At 41.3% G+C, this 25,103-nt stretch overlaps 1 protein-coding gene across 1 annotated transcript in view; it reads left to right on the forward strand.

The window, feature by feature from the left end:
• Positions 1 to 283: 283 nt before the first annotated feature.
• The window catches only part of COMMD10 (COMM domain containing 10), a 146,234-nt gene continuing 121,414 nt past the window's right edge, over positions 284 to 25,103 (forward strand). The window contains exons 1-5 of the mRNA XM_074994118.1: positions 284 to 394; positions 1,097 to 1,187; positions 5,647 to 5,757; positions 8,815 to 8,970; positions 22,762 to 22,872. Of these exons, the coding sequence (XP_074850219.1) occupies positions 363 to 394; positions 1,097 to 1,187; positions 5,647 to 5,757; positions 8,815 to 8,970; positions 22,762 to 22,872 (501 nt within the window). The 5' untranslated portion in view covers positions 284 to 362. The remainder of the gene's footprint in view (positions 395 to 1,096; positions 1,188 to 5,646; positions 5,758 to 8,814; positions 8,971 to 22,761; positions 22,873 to 25,103) is intronic.

Genomic DNA, 25,103 nt, shown 5'->3' on the forward strand with positions numbered 1-25,103 from the left:
GCTGGAGGGGCTACGTTGCCCAGCCTGAAGAACAGCGCTTAGCTGTTTGAGTACCAGATTTCCTTGGGACTGTTAAAACTCCTGGGTCAATTTTTTTCTGCTCCCAGGCTCCGTTAGCAGCCAGCCAAGCCCGCCCCTTGAGCCGCTGGGCGCCCCCTTGCGGGAGAGCGGCCTAGGGAAACCCCCGCCAAGCCCAGCCCAGCGCGGTGGGAGGGGCCCAGGAGGGAGCGACGCCGGCAGGGGCCGCCCCCTGCTAGCACCGCCCACGCGGGGGCGGGGCGGCTGAGCCTGCCGGGCTCCCGTCCGCTCCGCCCCTCCGGCCCTTTGCCGGTGACTGCCGGCGGAACCAGGCGGCGGGCAGGATGGCGGCTCCCATCATCCCCGAGAGCAGCAGGTACCGACTGTCCGGCAGAGCGGCGCCACCCGAGCCCGGCCCCAGCCTGAGGCGCGGGCTGGGACCTCCAGTTCCTCAGTGCGCCAGGGGCCGCCGGGCTGGGACACCTCAAACCCAGGGACACTTGTGTGTGTCAGGCATCTCCAGGCTGGGGCTTCCCTCCCCAAACACCCTAGTGTGCCTGGGACTCCCCCAGTGAGGGACACCCACCCCCGCACTTCCCAGTGCTCCTGGATTGTCTGGGCACCAGCTCCCTCGAACTGTAGGACCCCTGGGTTGAGACCCCAGTTTCTCAGGATGTTGGGGGTCACTGAGCCTGTCTCCTCAGTGTGTCAGTACTGCCCCCTGTAGATTTCCAGCATGTGGCTGTCTCAGAAATGGACAAGCATGACCCTGTCCGTATCGCACAGCTGGCTGAGCTGAGGCAACCAGGTTGTCAGCTCTGCCCCTTTAGTTGGAGGGTTGGACTATTCCTGTTTTGATCCTTACTTGGACACTGGTGCTGTAATTCTTGCTGTAAATTTTTATAAATGGTGTTTAATGCATCAAGAAAATCTGTTTAATCCAAATTCTTTTGGATTAGAAACCAGTTAGAGCCAGCATGCTTGCAGGTGTGTTACACAGTGGAAAAAATGCAGTACACTGTGTAAAGACAATATCTTTAAGTTAGGAAACTTACCTGGTCTCTTTCATTTTATATAGCATCAAAAAAGCAGTGTTACTCATTAACATGATAGACACAGGCAAATTTCCTCGCTTGCTCTCCCGCATCCTTCAAAAGCTTCATCTAAAGGTTTGTATAGTATAATTACAATAAGTACTTACTCCTCACCTTTCAGTACCTTTTTAAATTCTGTAATGCATGTCATACTGATGTGTTTTATGCTTTTAAAATTCCTGTTGTAAAATACTGTTTCTTAAATCTTAAGGACTTGTCTTGCATATTTAAAATACAAATAATTTCAAGTAACAGGAAAAGTACACCCATTTTTCTCCACAGAAGTACATCTTGTTCTGATTGCCACTTACAATCATACTTCTGTTGCAGGAAAGTAAAAGCACTTTTTGTGGTGGGGAAATAAATTGTGTGTTTTTTTTGTGATTTGATTTGTTCACTATGCAAGATAAAATCTGCAGATCTAAGGACACAGATTCTTTGTTTGGTAGAAGTATAAAGGAAAGTCTGGGCACACAAGACTTGTAAAATCCAGTGAAGGGTGCAATTGCTACAAATGATAATTTACAAATCCATAGATTATGTCTAAAATCCTGTAAAATGTCATTTAGCTCCAGTCCTTCATGTGTAAGCCATGTCACTGTTTACAGATGCTGTACAATGTCATGGATGAAACCCGGGACATCTACCAACTCATGAACAAATGGCCATTATGGAATGTGATATGACTCAAAAGTTAATAATCTGCAGAAGCTCATCTGCTTTTTATTGCAAAAGATATCATGATTGTTTTTATCCTATTCTGCATAATGGAGATTGTCATGTGTTTTGTTTGGCATGTGTATTATGACAGGGTAAGGCCAGGGGAGGGAGTACAAGATGGAAAAGCAGGGCTGTATTGAACTGACAGACAAACAGAGTCAGAGCAGCTGGGGAGGAGGCTGCCCTAGGTCAGCTGGGGCCAGCTGGTCCCACTTAAGGCTGCCTTTAAAAAACCCTTTGCTCAGAGGAGGGAGAGGTGATTGAAGAGAGCATAGGAGGCCAGTGAAGAGAAGGAAGAGGAGCAGCAGAGGAGGGGAGGAGTTCTCAGCAGTGAGGGTCTAGGCCCCTGGTTCAGGCAGCCCTGAGATTCAATGTGAAGTCAGAATGGATTGATCGCCCAGGGGGAGACGATCCAGGAGGGGGGAACGTGCTGGTGTCACTGCATGGAGAAAGTAAGGTGGGGGATCATCTGGGAAGTGGCCCAAGGAGAAGAGCTGCGGTGTCCAGGGTGAGGGGAGCCCTTCCCCACCAGTAGCAGCCGCACAGGGTCCCTGGGCCAGAACCCAGAAAAAGTGGACGAGGCTAGGGTTTCCCCCGGGCCACCATCCTGTCCCAAGAGGGGCAATGGTGTCCTTGCAATGGGGCCAGTGGACTGAGTAGAGGCCTGGGGCCTAGGAACAAGGTTAGCCTTACCACAGTATCAGCATATTTGTCCTCTGGTGTGCAAGAATTTTGAAGCAATTGTGACTCTAGCTGCTTGACAATATTTCATAACTTTTTAAATGAGATGTCAATGCAGTGTATTTTCAAAGGGAATATCTGTTTCATATCGTATTTAAAGGCAATGTATTTTTAACTTTGTTAGTATTCAGGATTATTAAAACTGAAAGCATTTTTAAAAATCTGCTTTTGTGGTTTCCTCTGTGCATGCTAACTTTGCATAGGAGGTGCAAATACTGTGTAATAAAACTCTTTCCTTGGAATTCTTCCATTGGGAGGCACAAGTTACTTTCGTATTGTACATATCCTACTTTGATCCCTGTAAAGTAAAGGCCAGCAGTGTAAAACATTAATCTTGAGAAATATACCAGAGGCATGAAGACTCTCTCCCACCCAGTCCTCTGCCTCGCAAAATATTGAGGAGTCTGCAGTAGGTTTCAAAGGATTGTATGATGAGTTTGAGTGAATGTCGGTTCTGCTGTCCCCTTGACTCTGCCTTCTTGTTAATTTCTGGAATGGGACCGTTGTGGTGTTTCCACAGAGGGGCTTCCATTGGTTTGGAAGGGAGGGTGAAGCTGGCTCTCCCTTCTTCTGCTCTTGGGAAGTAAGAGGTGAGAATCAACCCCATAATTATTCACCACTTATGCTGACCGCCTGCATTTCTTTTCTCACAGTTTGAACAATGAAATTAGAATAGTCAGTAATGGTCACTTTTGTTATATTCTGGGGTTTGACTGACTTTCTGCCACTAAGTAATCAGAAGACTGCTCCACTTGGAAGCTAGAGAAAAATGTTAACTTCCGATAAAACGGCATTTGTTTGGATTTATTTATTTTGACTTATGAAATATTTCTTTTGATGCTAGGAATGGATAGATCTAGATGGGTCAGGTTGAGCAGCCTTGGTTCTATTCACAACCTGCATTTGTGCTCACCGTAAAATGGAAAACGTTGACTACTACTACTTTTGGTTGTAAAAGAACAGAAGAGCAAAATACATAATAGAAGAACAGTAAATTTAGTGTTACCCTTCAAATGCATGGGTCTATATTTGCTTATTTGTTTCAAACTGATTCCTGTTGTATCAGTGTTCTGATGGAAGCCAGCTTGTATTTTTTTAATTTTTTTTAATTTAAAATTGTAGAAGGTGCCAAACTGAAAGTACTAGAAATTGAAGACTTCTAGACATAGAACAGGGACAGCCTGGGTGGGGAGAAAAATTTATTTTTGTTGTCCCAGCTGTGCTCTAGTGGGATCATATGTTTTTGTGAGGGTTGATTTGATTGTTATTTTTTTCCCCCTGCTAAAATTGCTAAGAAGGGTCTGGTAATAGTAAGTGACTTATTTATGAAGCTATCTACTATTAACTTAATTTCACTTAAGCTGCTAAATGACTATGGTATAGCATTTGTGACTGTTGACCTGCACTGGATTTGAATGAGTGAGTGTCTAACTTTAGGTAACACTGAATTGGTGGAAATTTTTAAATAAACATCCTTGTGTTAGTCAAGATGCTTAATACTGCATGCGTCTTTCCAAAAGCTAAAGATTAAACTGGGGTGAACTTTCAAGCTCATGCAGAACTATTCTTCAGGACCAAAGAAAAGTTGTGTAAACTTGAAAGCTTGTCTCTCTCTCTCATGCCAATGGGAGTTGTTTCAGTGAAAACTGTTACTTCACCCACATTCTCTCTTTAATATCCTGGGGCCATTGTGGCTAAAACAGCACTTCATGCAGAGATTAAATGAACATTTTAGTTTTTGTATTTTAGAGCATGGCTCTCAAATTCATGGCCAGAGGGCCATGCCTAGCTGGAGGAGTTGCACTATCTGGCCTTGGAGTTGCCAGGTTGCTGTCGGGGCCTGTCCATTCCTGTCCTCCCAAGCCTTGCTCCTTCCTGCCACAGACACTCGGCTCCTAGGAATGCAGCCTCTGAGATTATGGGGAAGGCCTGGTGAGTGGCTACAGCAACAGCTGGGTTCCTCTCCCCCCCACTTCCTGTGGAAATAGGAGCTTCAGGGAAGCAGAGCACACTCAGTCAGTGCACTTGCTCCACTTGCCTGTGGCTCCTGCCACTGTGGGAAATGCAGCGGGGAGAGGTGCTGACCACTGCTGCTACCTCATGCAAGGCCCCCTTTGGTAATTGCTGTATCCAGTGTCCCTGCTGGATGGGGTGCCATGGGGGGAGGGGCAGGGCAGTGGCAGAAAGGGGCGGGGTCATGGGATGGGAATGTACAAGACAGTGCCCCCTTCTCTTCTCCGATCTTCTCGGGCTGGATTGCACAACTGCTCTGGCCAAGCCTGGCATGCAGGCTGTGCGTTTGAGACCCTTATTTTAGAAATATAAATGCTTTGGCCATCTAGGTCACCTTATAGTTATATCATTTTGGCTCTGACAACTCAACTGCCTTTTTTCCGTACTTGTGTTGTTAGTGGATTACTAGTTGGCCTGACTATGCTGTTTGTCTAAAACACAGAACATTGTATTTTAAAAGATGACAATATTTACCTTGTGTATAAACATACATTCCCTTAGTTCAGTAGGAATTTTCATTTAGAGACCTTAATGTGACATGTTATAGATTTTTGACTTTTTGTATGTGGCTTTCTAAATTTCCCAGATTAGACCTTTATTACTATTATTATTATTATTATTATTATCACCTTTTAGAAGAGACTCAAACTAGAGAAGAGTCCATTGCCAACCAAGAGGAGCCTAAATAACTGCACTAGAACCTCGTCTTATTTTGGTGCTTTTATTTTTCCCTCCAGCCAGGGTGCGTTACATAGTTATTGCTGTCTTGTATGAAGTGTAAAGATGTGACTTTTTCACACAAACTGTATCACAAAGTATGGCCAAAAGGTGAATTTTTTGTGTAGTAGTTTCAAGCATATTTTTATGTACAGTGAGTAGTCAATGGATTTGTGTCAGGACATTGGTATTGTGAGACATGTATCCTCTGACGAGGTTTATTTATCCTCTCTATTTTTTTAAAAAAATACCCATTCTGGTATTCTAACAGATCTTGCCTTTTGGAGAATTAATTGTGGATGGTGGATGGAATACCAGGAGTAAACCTATTTTTCTACTTCAGGCTGAGAGCAGTTTTAGTGAAGAGGAGGAAGAAAAACTTCAAGCTGCATTTTCAGTGGAGAAGCAAGATCTTCATCTAGTCCTTGAAACTATATCATTTATTTTGGAACAGGTATGATTTTTATCAGTGTGAGCTGTTAAATCTTTGAAACAAAATGCTTATTAGGTAGAAAAAATATTATGCAGAGCAAATCGAAATAGATACTTCTTGAAAACATATATAGCCATCATCCTCATCAACAACCATGGGCTCAGCACCCATTGGTGTCCGATGCCTCCCTCACTATTTCCTTCTATCTTCCCCTGTCTAGTGTGCAGTGTCCTAGTTTCTATAGACTAGCTCTGCACCAGTCTACTAAAACATCTACCCATTCTCCATGGGGTCGTCCTCTCCTATTAGAACCATCCATTATGCTGAATACCAAGGTCTTGATTTTTTTTTTTTTGTTCATCATTCCTTCTGCAGATATGCCCGAATAACTGTAGCTTCCATTGTATGACCTTCTGCAATAGGTTCTCTTTCAGCTGTATCTTCCTATATAATTCTGCATCCATCCTCTTCTCAGGCTCTTTCTATAACTACTCCTCTCGAACACTAGTATCCTTCTCTTCGAATCTTTCATTATCACCCCATCTCACGTCCATACAACATGCTGCTGAATACACATTTTCAAGATGGTCAGCTTGGTTCCTTAGCTAATTGCTTTGCTTTTCCAGATCTTATCCATCAAACTTGCTCTTGCTATTCTAATCACTATTTCCTTCTTACAGTCTAGATCATACGTTATGTTGCTCCCCAAATACATGAACTTCTAGTGGACAAGCAAGCAGGGTTTAGGGAAGATAGAAGTTCTCTAATTTGATTCCACCTACACTGAACTTCCTTCCTATTTCCTTACCTCCAAATACCACTGTTTTAGTTTTGTCAATTGTTCATAATTGATCCATACTGCTTGCCTTCCTCTTTTAGCACCTGCACCGTTCTCATTAGCTTCTCTTTATCTTCCTCAATGACAACCATATCATCTGTGAACCTCAAGTTGTTAATTCTCATCCTGTGCACTGATATCCCTTTTACCTCTTCCTTGGTCTTGTCCATCGCTCTCTCTAGGGGTGTCATGAAGATGCTCAGCAATATCAGATCTCCTTGTCTCATACCTCTGCTCATTCTAAACCAACTTCCCAGCTCTCTGCATGTTCTCATCACTGCCTCCGTATTGTTGTTGCTGTCCTTCAACAACCGTATCGGTCTGCTATCCATTCCATACGACTCCAACACTGCCCAAGTCACTTTCTGATGTATATTGTCAAATGCTTCCTGAAAACTGACGAAGCAATTGCAGATGGTTTTGTTCTTTCGTCAGGTTTTCTCCACTATCAATCTTGGTGCCAATATCTGCTGTATGTACTTCTATGTTTCCTAAATCCCTCTTGCTCATCTGCCGGCTGTTCTTCTATCTGCAGTCTCAGTCTCTCCGTCAGTATTGTCATCAACACCTTGGCTAGATGACTTGTTAGGGCAATCGTTCTGTAGTTCTTGCACTCCAACATGCTTCCTTTCTTGTATATGGTCACTAGCACAGATCTTGTCCATTCCTTAGGTGACCTCCCTTCTTTCCATGCTGTATTACATAGTCAGTATTTGATCATCTCTCCCATGATCTTATTTCCAGGGCAGTAGCAATTTATTTATTCATGGATCTATTCTGCCTTCTATACTCATGTTTCAGGGCATCTTACTTGGCAAGGAGTCTCACTGAAGTCAGTGTTGCACTTCAGGAGCCAGGTTCTACTTAATGTGAGTAGAAGGGGTAGAAGCTTGCCCTCAGTGTGTATCCTGTGCTTATCAACACATCTCAGACCACCAGCTTGTGATCCTGTCACTCTCACTGAGTAGAATAAAGCTTCTCAGATACAATCCTGTTTCTGCTGAAGTCCATGGGATAACCCATGGAGTAAGGTGCTATATATCAAGAATATTGGATTTGTGCCGGAGCTAGTCTTAGGAGCCCTGTTCCCCAACTTCCTGGGGCATGTCCTATCAGTTTGAGCTTTTTTCTTTGGTAATCTCAGCTACTTTTGCATTTGGTGTTCTGGTTGGCCAAACATGTAAGCCACTATATGTATAGATGTATGGTGCCTTTATTATTTAAACAGCAAAATAAAACCCACTTGCAAATCTGAGAAACGTATACTCTCCAATGATGGTTTAGGTAAATCTGTCATAATATTGTACAAAGTTTTTCTGCAATAGTTTTATTATTTAAGATATCTATCATCTAACACCTCTACAGTCTGTAAGCAATCTTTGTTCACACGGGTAATCTCATTTACATTAGACTACTTTTGTGAATAACAATGTGTAGGCTTGGCCCTGCAGTTGGGTTCAATCTTACTTTTTCCTTCATTTGGCCAATCTGCATCTCTAAACTAAATGTTAAAATTGTTCTTTTCGAAAGTGTGGTCTTTGTTTTTGCTCTCCTTATATTACCCAATGTTTGTTTTTTGTCTGCTTCAAGAGCCAGGAAGGCTTCATAAGACGCACATTCTGTCTGTTAAGTGTTATTACTACACTTTCTTCTTGCCTGATTGTTAGCTCCATGGCTTAAATGGAATTATACTTCTGTTGTCCTCTGCCTGAAATTAAGCAAGTCAGATGGGTAAATACACATTCCTTTGTTTAGGGCAAATTGGATTCATGCACTGCCTCCCAAATACGTTTTAAGATTGTATTGCCATCACATACCCAACTTTGTCTACAACATGTATTTATACCACATTTTTTGTTACCTGCACATCTCTGCTACCTGCAGTTTACATAAGAGAACTCTTATGACGCCCTTTAGATAACATGTCAACAGTATGTTGAGTGCAATGAGTGTGTCAGGCCTGATGCAAAATACAGTATAGTGGATCCTTTGTCAGCTGGCTTCAGGAGGCTCTGAGCATCATCATAATTATGTAATGCATGCTTTGGTTTTGCATTAATAGAGTACTTCGTTTTAGACTGAAAAAAAGCATTTTGACATGTGTAGAGCAGAGCATCCCTATTTCAAAAAGTGCTTAGCGTGTGCTTAAAATGTAACTTTATGCTTAAAGTGCTTTTCTTAGTTTAGTACTGAAATTGCATGTACCAAAGTGAATTTCACTTTTTTTTTCTGCTATATAGGCAGTCTATCATAATCTGAAACCAGCTATTCTGAAACAGCAGCTGGAGAGCATTCACCTTGATCAAGACAAAGCAGAAGCATTTGCCAGTGCATGGACTGCTGCAGGTCAAGATACAATTGAGAAGTTCAGGCAGAGGATTTTGTCACCTCAAAAGGTAGCACTTATTTTTAGTTGAAGTGGACCTAGTAGTTGAAAAAAATATTAGGACACAAGTGTTACAATATTCCTGTTTTGTTCTGTAAGAACAAATTATTTTGATCTGCTGGGAAATTTAAAAAAAATCAGTAAGAAAATTTTATATGGTAGAACCCCATTTATCTAACCGAAACAGGACTGAAGGATGGTTGGATAACCCTAAAGGTCAGATAATGGGGGTTCTGCTGTACTTCGTAAAACCACTTAGGTGCATTGCTCCAGAGAAGGGCAATTTGTTTATTGGTAAACTGTCCAGGGCTGGTGAAGAGGGACCACCTGCTGCGGGCCAGCTTTCTGGGCTGGCTGCTGCAAAACTGTAATTTAGGTGGCATGTAGAGCATGTCGGATAAAAAGGCGCATAGGTTAATTGAAGGTTGGATAACTGGGATTCTCCTATATATAATAGTTTTTGGCACTTTAAAATCCTGTATGCTACTTAACTTACACAACATATGTTGTAAACTGTATCCATTGTAAATTAGTATAAATCCATTGAAGATAATGCAACTGAAAATGTGTTGAGTATATCCTGCCACCCTGTATGGGAAACAATTAATTAATCATATGATAGTGAATAAAATGCACAGTGTGTGGATTGTTACATATTGTCACTTAGCAGAGTATAGGACATTAGCTTTAAACCTCCTATTGAAAAGTGAGGGTTTGTTTTTGTTGTTGTTGTTTCATTATCTCTCTGCTAGGGCCTGACTCTACAAAGGCTTTTGATCAGGTGTAATTCATATTCCCATTGACTTTTAGAAGTTTATTAAAATTGTGAGCATTTTGCCTGGGATGAACCTCTGCATAGAGTTTGTCGGATGAGAGGTTGTGGATTAATCTGGCGTGATTTTAATCAGCTGGATGACCAGTTCTCATGGATGTGACCACGGTACACTTGGTCCCATAAAGTTTGTTTACAGCCATCACTCCAGGCTCTCAGTGTTCTGTGCTGTAATTTCCTAAATGTTTTCTAAGAGCCCAGTAAGCAGTGGAAGTGTTGGTAATGTGCTGACTTTCTGTTGTCTGGCAAATTCTCTTGTTCGGCACTGGTCAGGTCTTCAGGGTGCCAGATGAGAGGTTCAACCTGTATATGCTGAACTGGCCCTAATATTATGTGATGCTGTGATTTCGTGCTGTGATATGGTTGGACATCATTGGAGAAAACTGGTCTTCCTCCTTTGCTTTGTCTGTCTTAGGATAACAGTTGATTGTTTGATAACTTCATTGTGGTTTTTATTGGAATAGGCTAAATATGTATAAACACAAAGCTAATACATAAAGAATACTTAACATGCTGATAGGAAACGATTGTGTTTATTTATGGTCACAAATTTTAAACTTCCTGTCACAGTTCAATCCACATTTTGGGACAAATGGATTGGGGCTGAGCAGCTTAGAACTCTATGGCTGTCTACACTGCGTGTGGTAATCAGGGCCAGTGAGAGATTACTAATAAAGTGCTGCAGTGAATAGGCTAATTCTCCCTGGTGGCAACTTTGCAGCATCAAACTTCAAAGTGCTGGCATGCGTGTAGGAGTAAAGGGACTTCGGCTACACGCATGCTGGCACTTTGAAGTTTGATGCTTTAAAGTTGCCGCGGGGGAGAATTAGCTTAACGAAGTGCTGTGTATTCACTGCAGCACTTCATTAGTAATCTCCCCTGGCCCTGATTACCGTGCCCACTTCAAAGTTGGGGGTGAGTGTAGACCCAGCCTATGAAGGTTCTAATTTTCCAAAAGACAAACTCGGGCTTCTGCACAGCTGCGTACTTCATTAAGGCAGGCAGTTACTGGGACTGTATGTGCAAATCAAATACTCGTTCACTCAGATATCCAGTGAGGCAAATAATTGATAGTCCAAGAACACAATATGAGATGTGCACATGGGATTTCCCCACTTACGAAAAGGGTATGGTCGCAAATATCTAGATGAATGGTCTCCCAACTTTTTGGGCTCAAGAACTTTCAGAATTTGAGAGCAGCTCTTCCCCAAGGGCCAGCCCCATTTACTCCTTTCCCGTTTCCTCCCTCCCTTTCACTGGGCTGGGGGGGTGGGGTGGGGTGATCCAGGAGGGTGGATGGGGTTCTGGCTCCAGGAGGGGTTTCAGGACTATGGCAGGGGTATTTTGTGAGGGGCTCAGGGCTGTGGCTTGAGGTGCAGGAGGGTTGTGGGGGTATGGTGCTGGCATGGGCGGGGCTCAGGATGGAGGCAGGGGGTTGAGGTGCAGGAGGAGGTTTGGGTTTTGGCTCTGATTGAGGAGTGAGGACAGGGGTTTGGTGTACAGGAGGCGCTTTGGGGTGCTCTGTACAGGAAGGGACTTGGATTTGGTGTGCGGCCTCCTGCTGGACAGCACTTACCACCAGCAGCTCAGTGAAGTTGGGCCAGGCTCCCTGTTTGCCTCAGCCCAGCATCATTCCTGGAAGGTGCCAATGCAGCAATGTGGCTCTGGGAGAGGGAGGCAGGGACATATGGGTCTGTGCACTGTCCCTCTTTGCCTGCACCACTCCTTCAGCTCCCATACTCCTGCCAACAAAGCACTATTTACACCAGCACTTGCATAATAGCTTTTGTTGTTTAGGGTTTATTTTAAGCATATGTAAACAATAAACATTTTGTTGTTCAATTGCTAGTGGCTAGTTCTATATTTGTCTCCTCCTCTGCTTAATTGGCTCCAAATAGAAAGAATTTTAAAATCAAAATAGAATAAGGATGTTTATGGTTTTGCTAGAGGATTGGTGTCATTTGAGTTCAGCATATTTATTGAAATTTTTTCATGTGACCTTTTACATTATTTATCTATTCCTAAAGTGATTGTGTAGTACTACATTTTTCTGCTTTCTATTAGCCATTGCACCCTCAGTCTTAAAGTCCAAAAAATATTTAACCATTGTCAAAGTCATAAGAGATTATTTGGTGTTATCACTTAGCTTTTATTTTCACAACATGGGTTTTCTTTGGCAATATCAGGGAAAATATACATTGCCTTTTTATTTGGAATATGTTGTTTTAGAGGTAGCAGTAACATCACTGCAATATTTTCATCAGGCCCTATTGACAGAAAATCAAACCTGTTAGAGTCCTGACCTTCCCTTGAAACAAATGTGTTTTCACAGAGACTGGAGTAGCTTCTATATAGAAAGTAAATACATAAAATCTAGGTGTAAATACTTTTTGACGCCAGTATCCTCATTTCTGTCTATAAAATATCGAAGATCTGTGAGGTAACATTTTTCAAAATAGCTTACTTGTGAATGCATATGCATATGTGTATTGTATTTATGTGGCCAGGTAGCCGTTTGCATACATATGTCTTTGCTTGTGTAGTTTTCTCTTGTCACTTAATGTGCAAACAATAGACTACATCTGTGGCATTTTTAAAGAAGTCCAATGTGCCCAAGTCCATAAACATTTAATTGAAGTTCAGCAACTAACTTCCTTAGGTTCTCTTAAAAAGTGCATGCACATAATATTTGTCTGTCTATACCTGCAGATGAAGTTGGGCATTTTTGCTTTAATTATCTTTGTGTGTTTAAAAAAACAAACAAAACAAATCCTCCTTAAAATCTTGTCCTATAACATTCATCAACTTCTGCATCCCATATTTCCATTATTGTTATGATCTACACTTTTAAAGGCCCTTTCCAGTATTTGTGTGTGAACCTAACCAGATGCTGTCCTTTTCAGTGAGCGAGACAGACAGAATATCAGCAGTGACCCTAGCAAAGATTAAGTACCAAATTCCAGTAACTTTACCAATGTGTTCTGCGTTTCCCTAGGAGTTTGAGGCGATGATTGCACTGTCTTGCAGTTTGGACTATGGAGGTCTGAATAATATTGTGCACCAATTTCTGCCCTGTAACTCTCATGGGAGGAGGCTGTGGGTGTGAACTAAAGGTACCTGCTTTGCGTTAATGCAGTCCCCTTCAAACATAACTATGTTAAGGTGAACTAGGAATGTTTTGGTTAGCGCCTGAAGCTTCCACATGGGGGAAGTATAAGGCAATGCTGAGGCATGCAGCTATTCATGTTTGCGTAAGCCAAACTCTGTGAGCGTACACAATACCAAAGAGGTGCATTTAGTACTTTATCACACAAAAGCTTTTGTCACAAATTTCAAACATGCCTACCCCAATCCCAAAGAAGGGATTAGATGGTAAGAAATGCTGAGCAACAGCACTTCCCATTGACTGGAAGTCAGTAGGGTGCAGAGCTCCTCTGAAAATCTGGCCACTGCTATTTAGCTGCTTAATTTGGTCACACTGTGGTCATACTAGTGACCAGGCTTTTATTTTTTCTAATGGCTTTGGGGATACATATATTTAAGCTCATACTAATATAGAGTGTCTTGGAATTTACATTCTGTCTTTGCAGGTCACTTTTTAAGGTCCTTTTTGGCCTAGTAAAGCAGGACATTGTACTCGCCTATCATTTTTCTGGGTGTCTGGATGTGATCCTTTTAAACAGGCTGTGGGTCTGCCTCAAGTTTGTTTGCAAGCTTAAACTAAAACAGTTCTATGAATCAGCCTAGGAGAAAATATGGTGTTCTGTCCATGTTAGGAAAAAAAAATCATCTGTTTTGTTGAGAAGCTCCAGTTCCTCCAGCAGTGGGGGCTTGAGATTTTGGAGGTGCTAGACTTTGTGTCATGGGTGTACCTCTTATCAGCCCTGTGAAAGGTTGCTAAAATTTGAGCAGTCTAGAAGACCCATTAAAATCTGTTTGACATGCTCAATAGAGGTTTTTCAGAGTTCGGGTAGGTATCTCTTCTGAAGATTTTTGGCTGCACTGATTATGGTCTGTCCCCTCCCAACTCCTATGCAGAATTTGGCTCCTCCTCCTCCTGAAGACTTTTCTTGCAGTTGCTGCTCCTGTCTCCAGCGGTCTGCTCTTACTTTGAGCAACAGAACTGAGAGCAGGGGGAGACATGCTCTGGTACACTCCTGTGTTCCTCTAGCTGGCACCCAGGCAACATGGAAGAAGGGGAGAAGACAGCTAGACTCATGGACTATGTCTACAGGGGAGCAGGGGCTGTTACTTTCAGTTTAGCCAGACATACCTGCACCATTTTGGACGGCGCTAGCACAGTAAAAATATAAGTGTACCTACTACTGCAGGTTTCTTCAGCACATGGAAGTGTACCAGCACAAGAGGCTGGGCTTTGGGACTATGCCTGGAAGACTGGACACAAAGCTAGTGTCAGTCTTGGTAGGTTTAGAAACGTGGGTTCCAAGGTTGGGTCCAATATTACATTCTGGTGACTAGCCAAATGGGGAGTTTTGCAAAGATTATAATGTCAGAAGATAATTTTTTTTAAAGAATTGATCTGTAAACCAATTGGAATTAGGTGGCACAGGTTTATTGTTTTGCTCTGAACAAATAATGCTTTTATATATCAGTTAACTTGTCACTAACCTGTTTTTTTGAGTCAGAAGAGCCAGTTTATCGTTTCTCCTAAATAACTTTCTCTCATGTCTTGAATGGTTGCTGTTCTGTCTCCTTCTGGCACAAATAAATGCTATAATCACTTTTTCTCTAACCATCACTGCTAGCCTTTCTTTTTCTCAGTTTCTCATTATGTTTTTTCACCATCTTTATTCATGTGTTTTCTTCTGCCTGTGTGCATCCACATGTGTGTAATAATTGTTGAGGGTTAACAGCTCTCTTTTCAGTTGCTTTATAAACCTGCACATACTTTTTTTGGGAGCATATATTTTTAATGTCTAGCTTAAAGGTGTTTGTCATTTCACAGTGTAATGATGAAGAGGAAAACTAACCAGGAAAATGTGTGTTTATAGCACTCAAAGGAGAATCAGGTGAAACATACGAGGATGTTTTTAAAACCATCTTTAGTAGAATAGGCAGCTGCTATATATCTACTGGGACTGCTAAAGTGACAGGATATCCTCTCAGGTAAACTAAAGATGTTGTTATTAAATTGCTGGTTCTCTTCCCCCCCCCGCCCCCATAGAATGAACAATTACTTTAGTGAGAGCTGTTAAAAGAATATAATTTGCATGTGCTATGCAACTTTCATCTCCTGGTTCTAATGCTTGTTTCCAAGCTGCAAGTTTTCAGCAATGAGCCATACTCCCACACTAGCCTGATAAAATATAAATCAATTACAGCATTTTAGAAAAGGTATTAATGTGATAGGCACATTGCCTTTTTTCTGTCCAGTGAAATGACACAGGGAAATGTGGGGTGTCAGATCTAACTTAAGACCTAATTCTTCTGTGCCTGGCACGTAGCTCAACCCCTTCATCTACACAGATTCTCTTTGAAGTTGGGAATAGGATTCAAGCCCAGAATTGTAAATTCTTAAGGCAGAGTCAGGGGATCTGATTCAGTGCTATTCTGTTTGCTTGTCGAAATCTTTTTTACCCATCCGACATGCACACATTGTTGCTGTTGTAGCGCCGTCGTTTTTTCAAAATTTTTTTTCATTTGGGGTCTACTAACGCACTTTAAATAGAGGTGCAGAGTTGCTTTGTAAATTTTAGACATCATCTCCAGATTCCCAAGTGTCCATCGAAAATCACTTTTTGTGGGGAATGGCAGTCTTTGTTGTTACCAATTGAAAACCATTGTTGTAGAGAATATTTCATTGTGAATTCTGGCCTGCTTGCACTTTTAAGCCTTCAAGGATTTCACAGATTCATAGACTAAAGACAGAAGGGACCATTGTTTTACTTCATAACATAGGCTGTAGGACTTGGTTGAACTAACTCTTATTTGAACTGGAGTGTGTTCTTTTAGAAAAATACTCAGTTTTGATTTAAAAATTGCCAGGAATGGAGAACATACCACAAGTCTTGGTAAAATTATACAGTGATTTAATGGCCTCCCCAGGTCACAACTTCCTCCCAGACCCTGCACCCCTTCCTACACCCTTCACTCAGGCCAGAATCCTTTCCTGTACCCATACCCTCTCCCACATCCTGCACCCTAATCCCTTGCCCCAGGTCACAACCTCTTCTCAGACCCCACACTCTCCCCTGCACCTCAGGCCCCTAACCCTGAGCTCCCTTCTGCACCCAACCTCAGTCCCAAACCCCACACGAAAAATTGTTCAACTCTGCTGTGCACGTGTCCCTGATAAGTTGCTTGTGTGAGCTCATTGCTGTAAGTCTTGTCCTTCCTCCCCATTGCTGGCTGCCGTGTCACTGAGGCATGTATGAAACAGTATTGCACACGTTCTGGGGCAGCTCATTTGTGTTGTGAGGTATTTAACATGCTTTTGAGTACTCTGAAGTGTGTGTGTGTGTGTGTGTGTGGCGGGGGGCACCTTTAGCTGTATGCCATTGCACATAGTACCTCATATAGTTAGTTTTTGGCCCTACGAACTTTAAAATTAATAGACTGATTTAAACAAAGGCTATATTTCAGGTCTCTGCTTGAGGAAAAAAAGGCTTATTAATGTGCTGATGCCAAACTAGAAACATATAATGTGATTATACTGAAGTTTATATAGTGTGATTATACTGAAGTTTTTGTGCTTACTCATGAAGGCTTCAAAGTGTAATTTGTGATCTTTGCAAAGTGACTGAAGGTCCTGAGTTCACAAGATCCTGCCCTTTATTATGTAATACCTTCAGTCTAGTCAGTATCACCATTCTCACCATCAAACATACTTCATAGTAGAAGTAATAATCTGTTTTCTCATTGACCTTGACTTTCTTGATATACAAAATGTTTCTAGCTTTTGTTCCAGCAGAGAAGGTAGTGAACTAATTAGATTACAAGAACATGTCCTAGCCAACCTGCTCCAAAACCTTACCAACTATTACATAATAATTAAGAGCGAAATGCAGGATTCAGTGCGTAACCTGTGTTATGCTTGGTGCTAATAGGAGTCACATAGAGAAGAATCTCCCATTCTTTGTCCTCCAGAATATGCTCAGATTATTGCTGCAGCTTCAGGGTACTGCACGGGTAGGGAAAATGGCTGATGGAGCCACATAAGTTTGTCTGCAGTGCTGTTAAGGTATGCGATTGCAGCTGCGGGGCCAACATCCTCCACGGATGTCTAGGCAAAGTAGGAGGGGGGCCCAACTCAGAGACCTGGGCAATTGCCCTTTTTACACACTCCCCCTCCCATCAGCAGGCCTGGATTGCAGTACACGTAGGCACACCCGAAGTAGCTTTGATATGGCAATTTGGGAACCAGAAACATTCCGGGGTGCAGCGTGGACTTTGTCTGAGACCCTGATATTTGCACGGGTGGCTGCCTGGCAGTGAAGACTGTGCTGCCAGAGCTTCATTGCTGGATCAGATTTCACTTGGATGTATGCACACATGCTGCAGTCACACCTCAGACTGCACTGGACACATGCCTGTGTCTGCATGTTCTCCAGACCTGCCCTGATGATTCTCCCACAAACCCCTCCTTTCTGGGACACAAGAATCTCCTAGCTGAACGCTGCTTCCACACACAGGAGCTGTGGACCCTTTAGTAGGGAAGGACCCATATTTAGCTCACTATGAGCCTTGGAACTACATTATTTCTGGGCTTAAATTATACCTTATCTACCACTAGGGGAATGGCAAAGTACGTCTCCAGTAAAGAGTCAGAGGCACACTGCTCCAGCATGTCTTCGAATCGTCAAACTTCCTTTAGAGAAAAGTAATTATAAATGTGAATAATTGTCTTTAAAAGGGCTGTTGCATCAGTAATTAAGGAGCTTTGGATCTGATATATCTTCTGTCCTATCATGAATCTATGCTTTGCTTACAGTCTAGTAAATAACTGAAAGCATGAAGGTCCATCAAAAGAAAAAAGCAGTCCAGTAGCATAGTATATAGACTAGCATGGCTATCTCTCTGTTGTTATTCAACATGAAGGTCCATGTTTGTGGTGTGAGTAGACTTTGCTTATACTTGAAACGTCACTGCTGTTGGAAAGTAGCCTCAGATCTGGGCCAAGATTTGCATTTATAAAAAGGATTTGAATATATATTTTCAGTCCTACTAAAATTAGTGACTGAATTACAGGGGATGATATGACTCAATAGATGTGCTTATTATTGGCTGGATCAATAAGGGATTTAATTGGTACCATAAGTTTCCTGGTACACATTTTTCTTCTCAGTAGTTTTATTAGTACTGTGTAATTTAGAGGTCTTAAAGGAAGCTACAAAAGATGTCTGTAGTTTTGGCCTTTGGCATAAACTTAATTTACTTTATTTGCCTTGCCAGCATTAGTTTTCATATGAGTTTTAGCTCTGTAATAAATTTAAGTATCATTCTGTCCCACTCCCATCAGGTAGTATAAACTTTTGGATAAATTAGCTGTTTTTAATATGAGCCAAATTCAAGAGGATTACTTACACTTGAAGCATTTGAGAATTTGTTGGGTGTATGTGCCTGCTTTAAGAACACAATGTGTTTGTATGATCTAAATTTTACCTTCTTACATTGGGCTTTCTTAAGTTTGCTATTCCTTATACAGAAAATTACAGAACACTCTCAATTTAGCACTACTTTTGCTTCCATCCTGTTAGGCCTGCCAACAAATACTCTGTCCAGAAGGCAATGCTTTTCTGATTTTTGTAATTAAGATGAATCTGCAATGTGTTTATCTGAGATATATAAATTCTCCTACTTTATAATGCCAAGATAAAGCTATCAGTATTTAAATGGTTTTATATGTAAACAGGAGTAGTGTTTGTTTATGCAGAGATCTAATGATGGATATGATACCATTCCTGTTTCTAGGTCCTCTATGAATATAAAGGAGTGGTATAGGCTAAATATGGGTTAATTGTACTTGCGTACATATATTCTAAACAATATCAGGTAATATCAAAATCTTGAATTTACTAGATTTTAATAAATATATTTGTTACTACATTGTGTAATCCATGCACAAATGAAAGGTGCAATTTGCATTTCTTTTAGTGAGAATCGAGTAATTTTAAATACTGCACATATGAGAATCTTGGACAAGTGGGAGATGCAATTTGTATTTTAGTGAAGAGCTGGTAATTTTTAAATGTAGAACATCTTTTCAAAGCAGACAGTGTGACAACCAGGGCATTCATAATGTGTTGATATTAAGGTTTTAACTGATTGGTTGTCACATAGTTATCTAAGCTGCTTTCTTTCTTTTGCAGAAATTCTGATTTCAGCCTCTCCTATAATGTGCAGCCTTTGTTAAAATTTACGAAGTGCTGCTTATTCATTGTTATCACTGTCTCCCACTGCTTTCTCTGGGAAGATGCAGCTGGCACCTTCTGCTCTGCAAACAGGTGCTAAAGTGTAGAAAATCCATGGAGGAAAACCAGAGGGTAGTTTAGCTGATACTTCACCATCTTGTTCATGCTGCAGAAATGTGCAGACTTTCTGCTGAACCTCAGCTTGTCCGAGTCTGCAGGTTGGTACTCGGTACCTTACCAGTGCTGGTCAAGAGAATTAGCTGGACTATGGGAGGTCAATATTGTTTAGCAGAATTACCAACACTTCCACTGCTTACTGGGCTCTCAGAAGACATTTAGAGGTAAATTAGAGCTAAATAACAGCATGGAACGCTGAGAGCTAGGACAGGTAGGTATAAATAAACTTTATGGGATCATGGGGAAACTTGGCTACACCCATGGTAGCTGTTTGTCCTGCTAACTAAAATCATGCCAAATTGCAGATGTTGCCAGACAAGAGAGTTTCACATTAGATAGGTTCAACCAGTACTGCCGAGTCTTGTGGGTTTTTATCACAAGACTCATCATATTAAAGCTCCAGCTCCTGGAGACAGGTAATGCGGCGATAAACCCAGATTTCATGTTGTTTTGTGTTAAAAGGACATTCTTAGTTTTGCTGGTGGTGCAGAAAAGCTTGAATGTGTCACCAGAGTGGACTGTCAAGGCTTAGAAACTAGAAATCAACATGACTCATCTTGACATTTTTATTTTGAAATCTCAGGATTTTTAAATCTGTCTCAGGTTGCCAGTCAGTCCTTGGGGTTCACCACCTCTGGAGGCTTGTCACAGTCTTAGACCTCCAGCTCCCACCATTAGTGCATGCAGCTGGTCCACCCTTGTGTCTGGTCCTCTTTCTCTGATGTCCAGATCAGCTGAGATTCTTCCCTTTATACTTACCCCATTGCACTGCCAGAAGTGGTAATAGGTTTCCTGCAGACAGCCTCTGAAGACAGTAAATTATATTCATTGCATAGTTTGTATGCTTATGCTAAGATGACTTTGGTTAATGCCACCTTAGCCTTGTCTTTTAATTAAGTTTTAGTTTGATATAGATAGGTATTTCCTATTAAAAACAAGGGTGACGTCATGGTATGGGTTTACTACAGACCATCTAACTGATGAGGTGGATGAGGCTTTCTTAAAATAGCCAACAAGTCGTCCAAAGCACAGGATAATGGGGGGGACTTCAGTTACCAAAACATCTGTGTGGAAAATATCAGAGCAGGGCATAGATTGTCCAATAAGTTCTTGGAATGTATTGGAGACCTGCTTCTTCTTCAGGATGTAGAGGGAGGCTGTTCTAGATTTGATTTTGACATGTAGAGTGGAGCTGGTTGAGAATTTGAAAATGGAGTGCAGCTTGGCTGAAGATCATGACATGGTAGAGTTCATAATTTTAAGGAACAGTGGAAAGAAGAACAGCAAAATAAAGATAAAGGATTTCAAGAAAGTAGAATTGAGCAAACTCAAGGAGTTGGTAGGTAAGATCACAGGGGAAGCAAGTTTCAGAGGAAAAATAATTTCAAGATGGAAGTTTTCCCGAAGAGAAATTAAGAGCAAACAGGTAAAGCATCCCACTGCATAGGAAAGATATGAAGAATGGTAAAAGACCACAGTGTCTTACCTAGTAGATCTGGAATAAAATACAGTCCTAGAAACAGTGGAAACTAGGCCAAATTACAAGGGATGAATATAAATATGTAGGGGCAAAATTAGAAAGGCCAACACAGAAAATGAGACCAAACCAGCTAGAGAGAGAGAGGATAATGAGGAAACATTCTACAAATATATGGGCTTATCTATGCTACCTCCCTACTTCGAAGGGAGGATGGTAAGTAGGGTGTTGTGAGTTTATTAATGAAGTGCTGCGGTGCATATGGAGCACTTCATTAAGCAAATTTCCTCCCCACAGCAACTTCAAAGTGTTAAACTTTGAAGTGCTGGCTTGTGTCTAGCCCCAGCTGACCCACTGGTACTTTAAAGTTGCCCAAGCACTTTGAAGTGCTAGATGCGAGCTGGCACTTGGAAGTTGCTGCAGGGGGGGAATTTGCTTAATGAAGTGCTGCATATGCATCGCAGTACTTCATTAATAAACTCACAACACTCTACTTACGATCCTCTCTTCGACGTAGGGAGGTAGTGAAGACACAGCCTATTATAAGCAAGAGGAAGACCAAGGACATGGTAGGTCCATTACTCAATGCAGGGGAGAAAACAGTGATGGACAATGTGGAAATTGGCAGAGGTGCATAACAACTTCTTTGTTTTGCCTTTCACAGGTTTCAAAGATTGGTGATGATTGGACACTTGACAATAGTGAATGCCAGTGAAAATGGGATAGGTTCGGAAGTTAAAATAAGGAAAGAACAAGTTAAGAATTACTTAGACAAATGTCTCCAGCTACTACAGTAGGGGTGGGCAATAAAAAAAAAAAAAAGCAGTGGCCGACTGGGGTTAGTGATTAATTAGAAATTTGTAGAATTTACAAAGAAATTACAAATAACAGAAATAACAAATAATTTACAAAAACAACTTGAAGCAGGAGATAAATATGCTAATGAAACCTGTCGACAAGTAACAGCTTTTGAGTTTTCTTCTTTTTCCACAGCTAGAGAAATTGTTTCCTGCAAGCTTCCTAGTTCTGTGGCTTATATAGTAATATTTCCTGAGGGGGTATTATGATGCATAATCTGCTAATGTTTGTAAATCACTTCAGATTTTTGACTTCATGTAGTGTGTGTGTTGTGTATGGTTTCCTTCCATGTGCATTTTGCTCATAATTAAAGGAATGCACTTTGCAAGTCATGCTCTTCACTGATTCGGTTCTGTAGTGGAAACAGGAGTGGAAAGCAGTGCAAAATATTGTTAGGCTTGATGGAATTGACCCAGGGAGCTTATCTGCTGATTTAAGAATTTGTTTCTTTTGTTTGGTCACTGTCCAAGCACCTCATTTTCTATTAAGATTCTATTTTTGGAAAGGAAACTTAAGTTTAAAATAGAATGTAAGTGGGAACCTCAGAGGAGATCAGCACCTTTCAAAATCAGGTGTCATTTTCTTTTTTTCTTTTTTCTTTAAGATTTGCTTTATAAATTATTTTTCCATTGTGTGGAAGTATATGTAAATCACTGTCTTCTCTAATTTTAGGAATACAATGACCATACCAGAGCTTTACCCTTAAGGCAGTCACTATTACCATAAAATAAACGGTACTTAAAGGTGAATAGTCGCAGGGAGGTAGCAGTGTTAGTGTGCATCTTCACAAGACAAAAAGGCAGTCCTGTAGGACTTCAAAGATGAATAAAGTAATTTATTAGGTGATGGGCTTTTGTGGAGCGTAGCAGCTTCTTCAGCTCTGGAAAATTCTGAACTAGAACATTCTGAAGTGGGTCTGTCCCAGGAAAGCTCATCACCTAATAAATTATTTTGTTAGTCTTTAAATACTTCACAAGAAGCAGCAGTCCTGAAGCACTTTAAAGGGTGTTTCTGCAGATTAATTTGAAACAAGCTTCTTTAGTACTTTTGCAGCATCTGATTCTGACTTGAACTTGTGTTTTATAGCTTGAGACAATTGGATGGCAGCTTAACCTTCAGATGGCTCAGTCCACCCAAGCAAAATTGAAATCTCCTCAAGCTGTATTAGAACTCGGAATGAGCCACGAAGATTCAAAGGTAGGAGAGCCAATGCCTTGCAGAGCTTATGCTTTTTTGAAAAATATTTGGAGGTTCTAAGACTCTATCTAACTTTACCAATTGTTACTAATATGACAAGTGTGTTTACTTATTTTTGAAAGGTTATTTAATTCAAACAACTGACTTAATAAAGGTTGGCATGTTATCATTTGCACTAAATAAGTTTTGGGGTTCTATGCCATATAAAGAATTCATTGTGCTATAGTTGTGAGCAGGACAAGTCCATGGGTATAATACTTTTATATATTGTGCTTCATGATTGGTAATTGTTATGCATTTTGCACATGGTTTTTCCTCTACCCTTCATGTTTTGCTTGCATTTATACTTTGCAAAGTAGGTCTGTTATTGTCTCAGGCTGCATCTACACTGAGGCAAATTTGAATATTAACCTCCATATTATGAATTCGAATAAAGTGTCTACAAAGCTTCTTGAATTTTGACCCACCTTTTTTCCAAGTTGAATCGCCAAGTCCCCATTGCCCTGTGCAAGTTCAACAGTGTGAGCAGTGCATCGTGGATACCTATCTCATAGTGCCTTAGCCCTGGTTGCTTGTGGGTGTTTCATAGGGTGACCACCCATCTTGTATTAGGTGGGGCAGTCCTGTATTAGGGACGCCAAAAAGGCGTCCCGACTTGTTTTTTAAAAGGGACTAATTTGTCCCGTACTTGGGCCCTCCCCCACTGACCTTTTCCACCAGCAGCTGTGCAGTCACAGCTGCTGGCAGGAGTCACTTCCTCAAGCCTTGGGGAAGGTGGGAGGAGCGTAGGGGGCTGCCACATCCCTGCTGCTTCTCCGGAGCTCAGGAGCGCCAGCAGCTGCCACATTCCCGGGGTTCCCAGGAGGGCCAGTGGCTGCTGCTTTCCCAGGCGCTCCCAGTGACTGCGGCCTCCCGGTACTCCCGGGGCAGGCCTGCGGCTGCTGCCTCCTTACCAGCTCCATAGAGCCAGGAGGAGCGGCCCCTCCCCCCCCCCATATATAACCATTAACCAAAGTCATCTTAGCATAAGCATACAAACTATGCAGAGGTTCAGCAGCAAGTCTGCACATTTCTGCAGCATGTATGATTTTTGAATTCGAATTTAATGCTATACCCGTCCTGTAATTGGTATCATGGATCAAATCTAGTATTAAGTGTGAAGACAGTCACATTTTAAAATCAAGCTAACACCTTGAATTTTGATTTTTACCTCATAGTGTAGATGCAGCCTCAGATAATTAGTTCTAAGATCACTATATGACCTAGGACAGCCACTGATGTAGACATGCTGCACCAATGTAAACCATGGTTTATGTTGATGCTTCTTACTGAGGCTGACATGCTATGTAAATGGAAGGCACTTTTTTACCTTTATGTTGCAATTTTTTGTAGTGGTTTGAATTGATCGAATTGCACCAGTGTATCTGTAGTGATGGGTAAGCCTTAATACAGGCAAGGCCTGAATAATATAGGAAGTAAATTTAAAAAAAAAAAATCTCAATGTTTGTTTATGCTTAAAAAGTAAGAATTACTTGTTTTGCAAATTTTAAGATGGGGTTACCTCACTTTGCTACAGGAAAGTAACCTCCCCCATTTTCTATTTTGGTTTCTATCTTCATCTGTGTTAGTGGAAAAAGTAGTTTGATTATATTTTCCCTTTTTAAATTTGTCCAGAAGAAACCGGATATCGTATTCTTTTTTTAATTTGTTGTAAAATGTTTTATAACTAATGTGTTTAGAGGCATGATTGGCTGAAATTCAGTGGTGACTCAAGTGATTATACATTAATTACCAGTTGTTAGTGTTACAATGATTAAAATATATAGCCCATTGATTGACTATACTTGTGGTTTGATATTAAAAATATTTAGAAGACCAAATAACCCTGCTTACCAAATTTATTGCCTGAAATAAAATAGTATAATATGATAAGGAGCTGTATACACCACTCCCTCTGGGATGTTATTTGTCACAGCATACAACTCTTGTACACAGAAAACGTGTTTCAAAACTTGGACATTAAACTACTGTTCTTTATACCTGGGCTGTTTACAACAGAGAGTACTCTATTTGTCATCCAGAATTAAAATTCACGAGTCTTCTTTTAACTTTAGCACCCTTATGACCTTGATGGCATCTTCTCTGTAGGGCCCAGGTGCCATGGGGAATTACTTGGGATGCTTGGCACAAGGGAGCATGAGGTGAAATATGCACAGTGTTCAGGGAGATTG

This window comes from Carettochelys insculpta, chromosome 5, assembly GCF_033958435.1.
Source record: "Carettochelys insculpta isolate YL-2023 chromosome 5, ASM3395843v1, whole genome shotgun sequence".
NCBI lineage: Eukaryota > Metazoa > Chordata > Testudines > Carettochelyidae > Carettochelys > Carettochelys insculpta.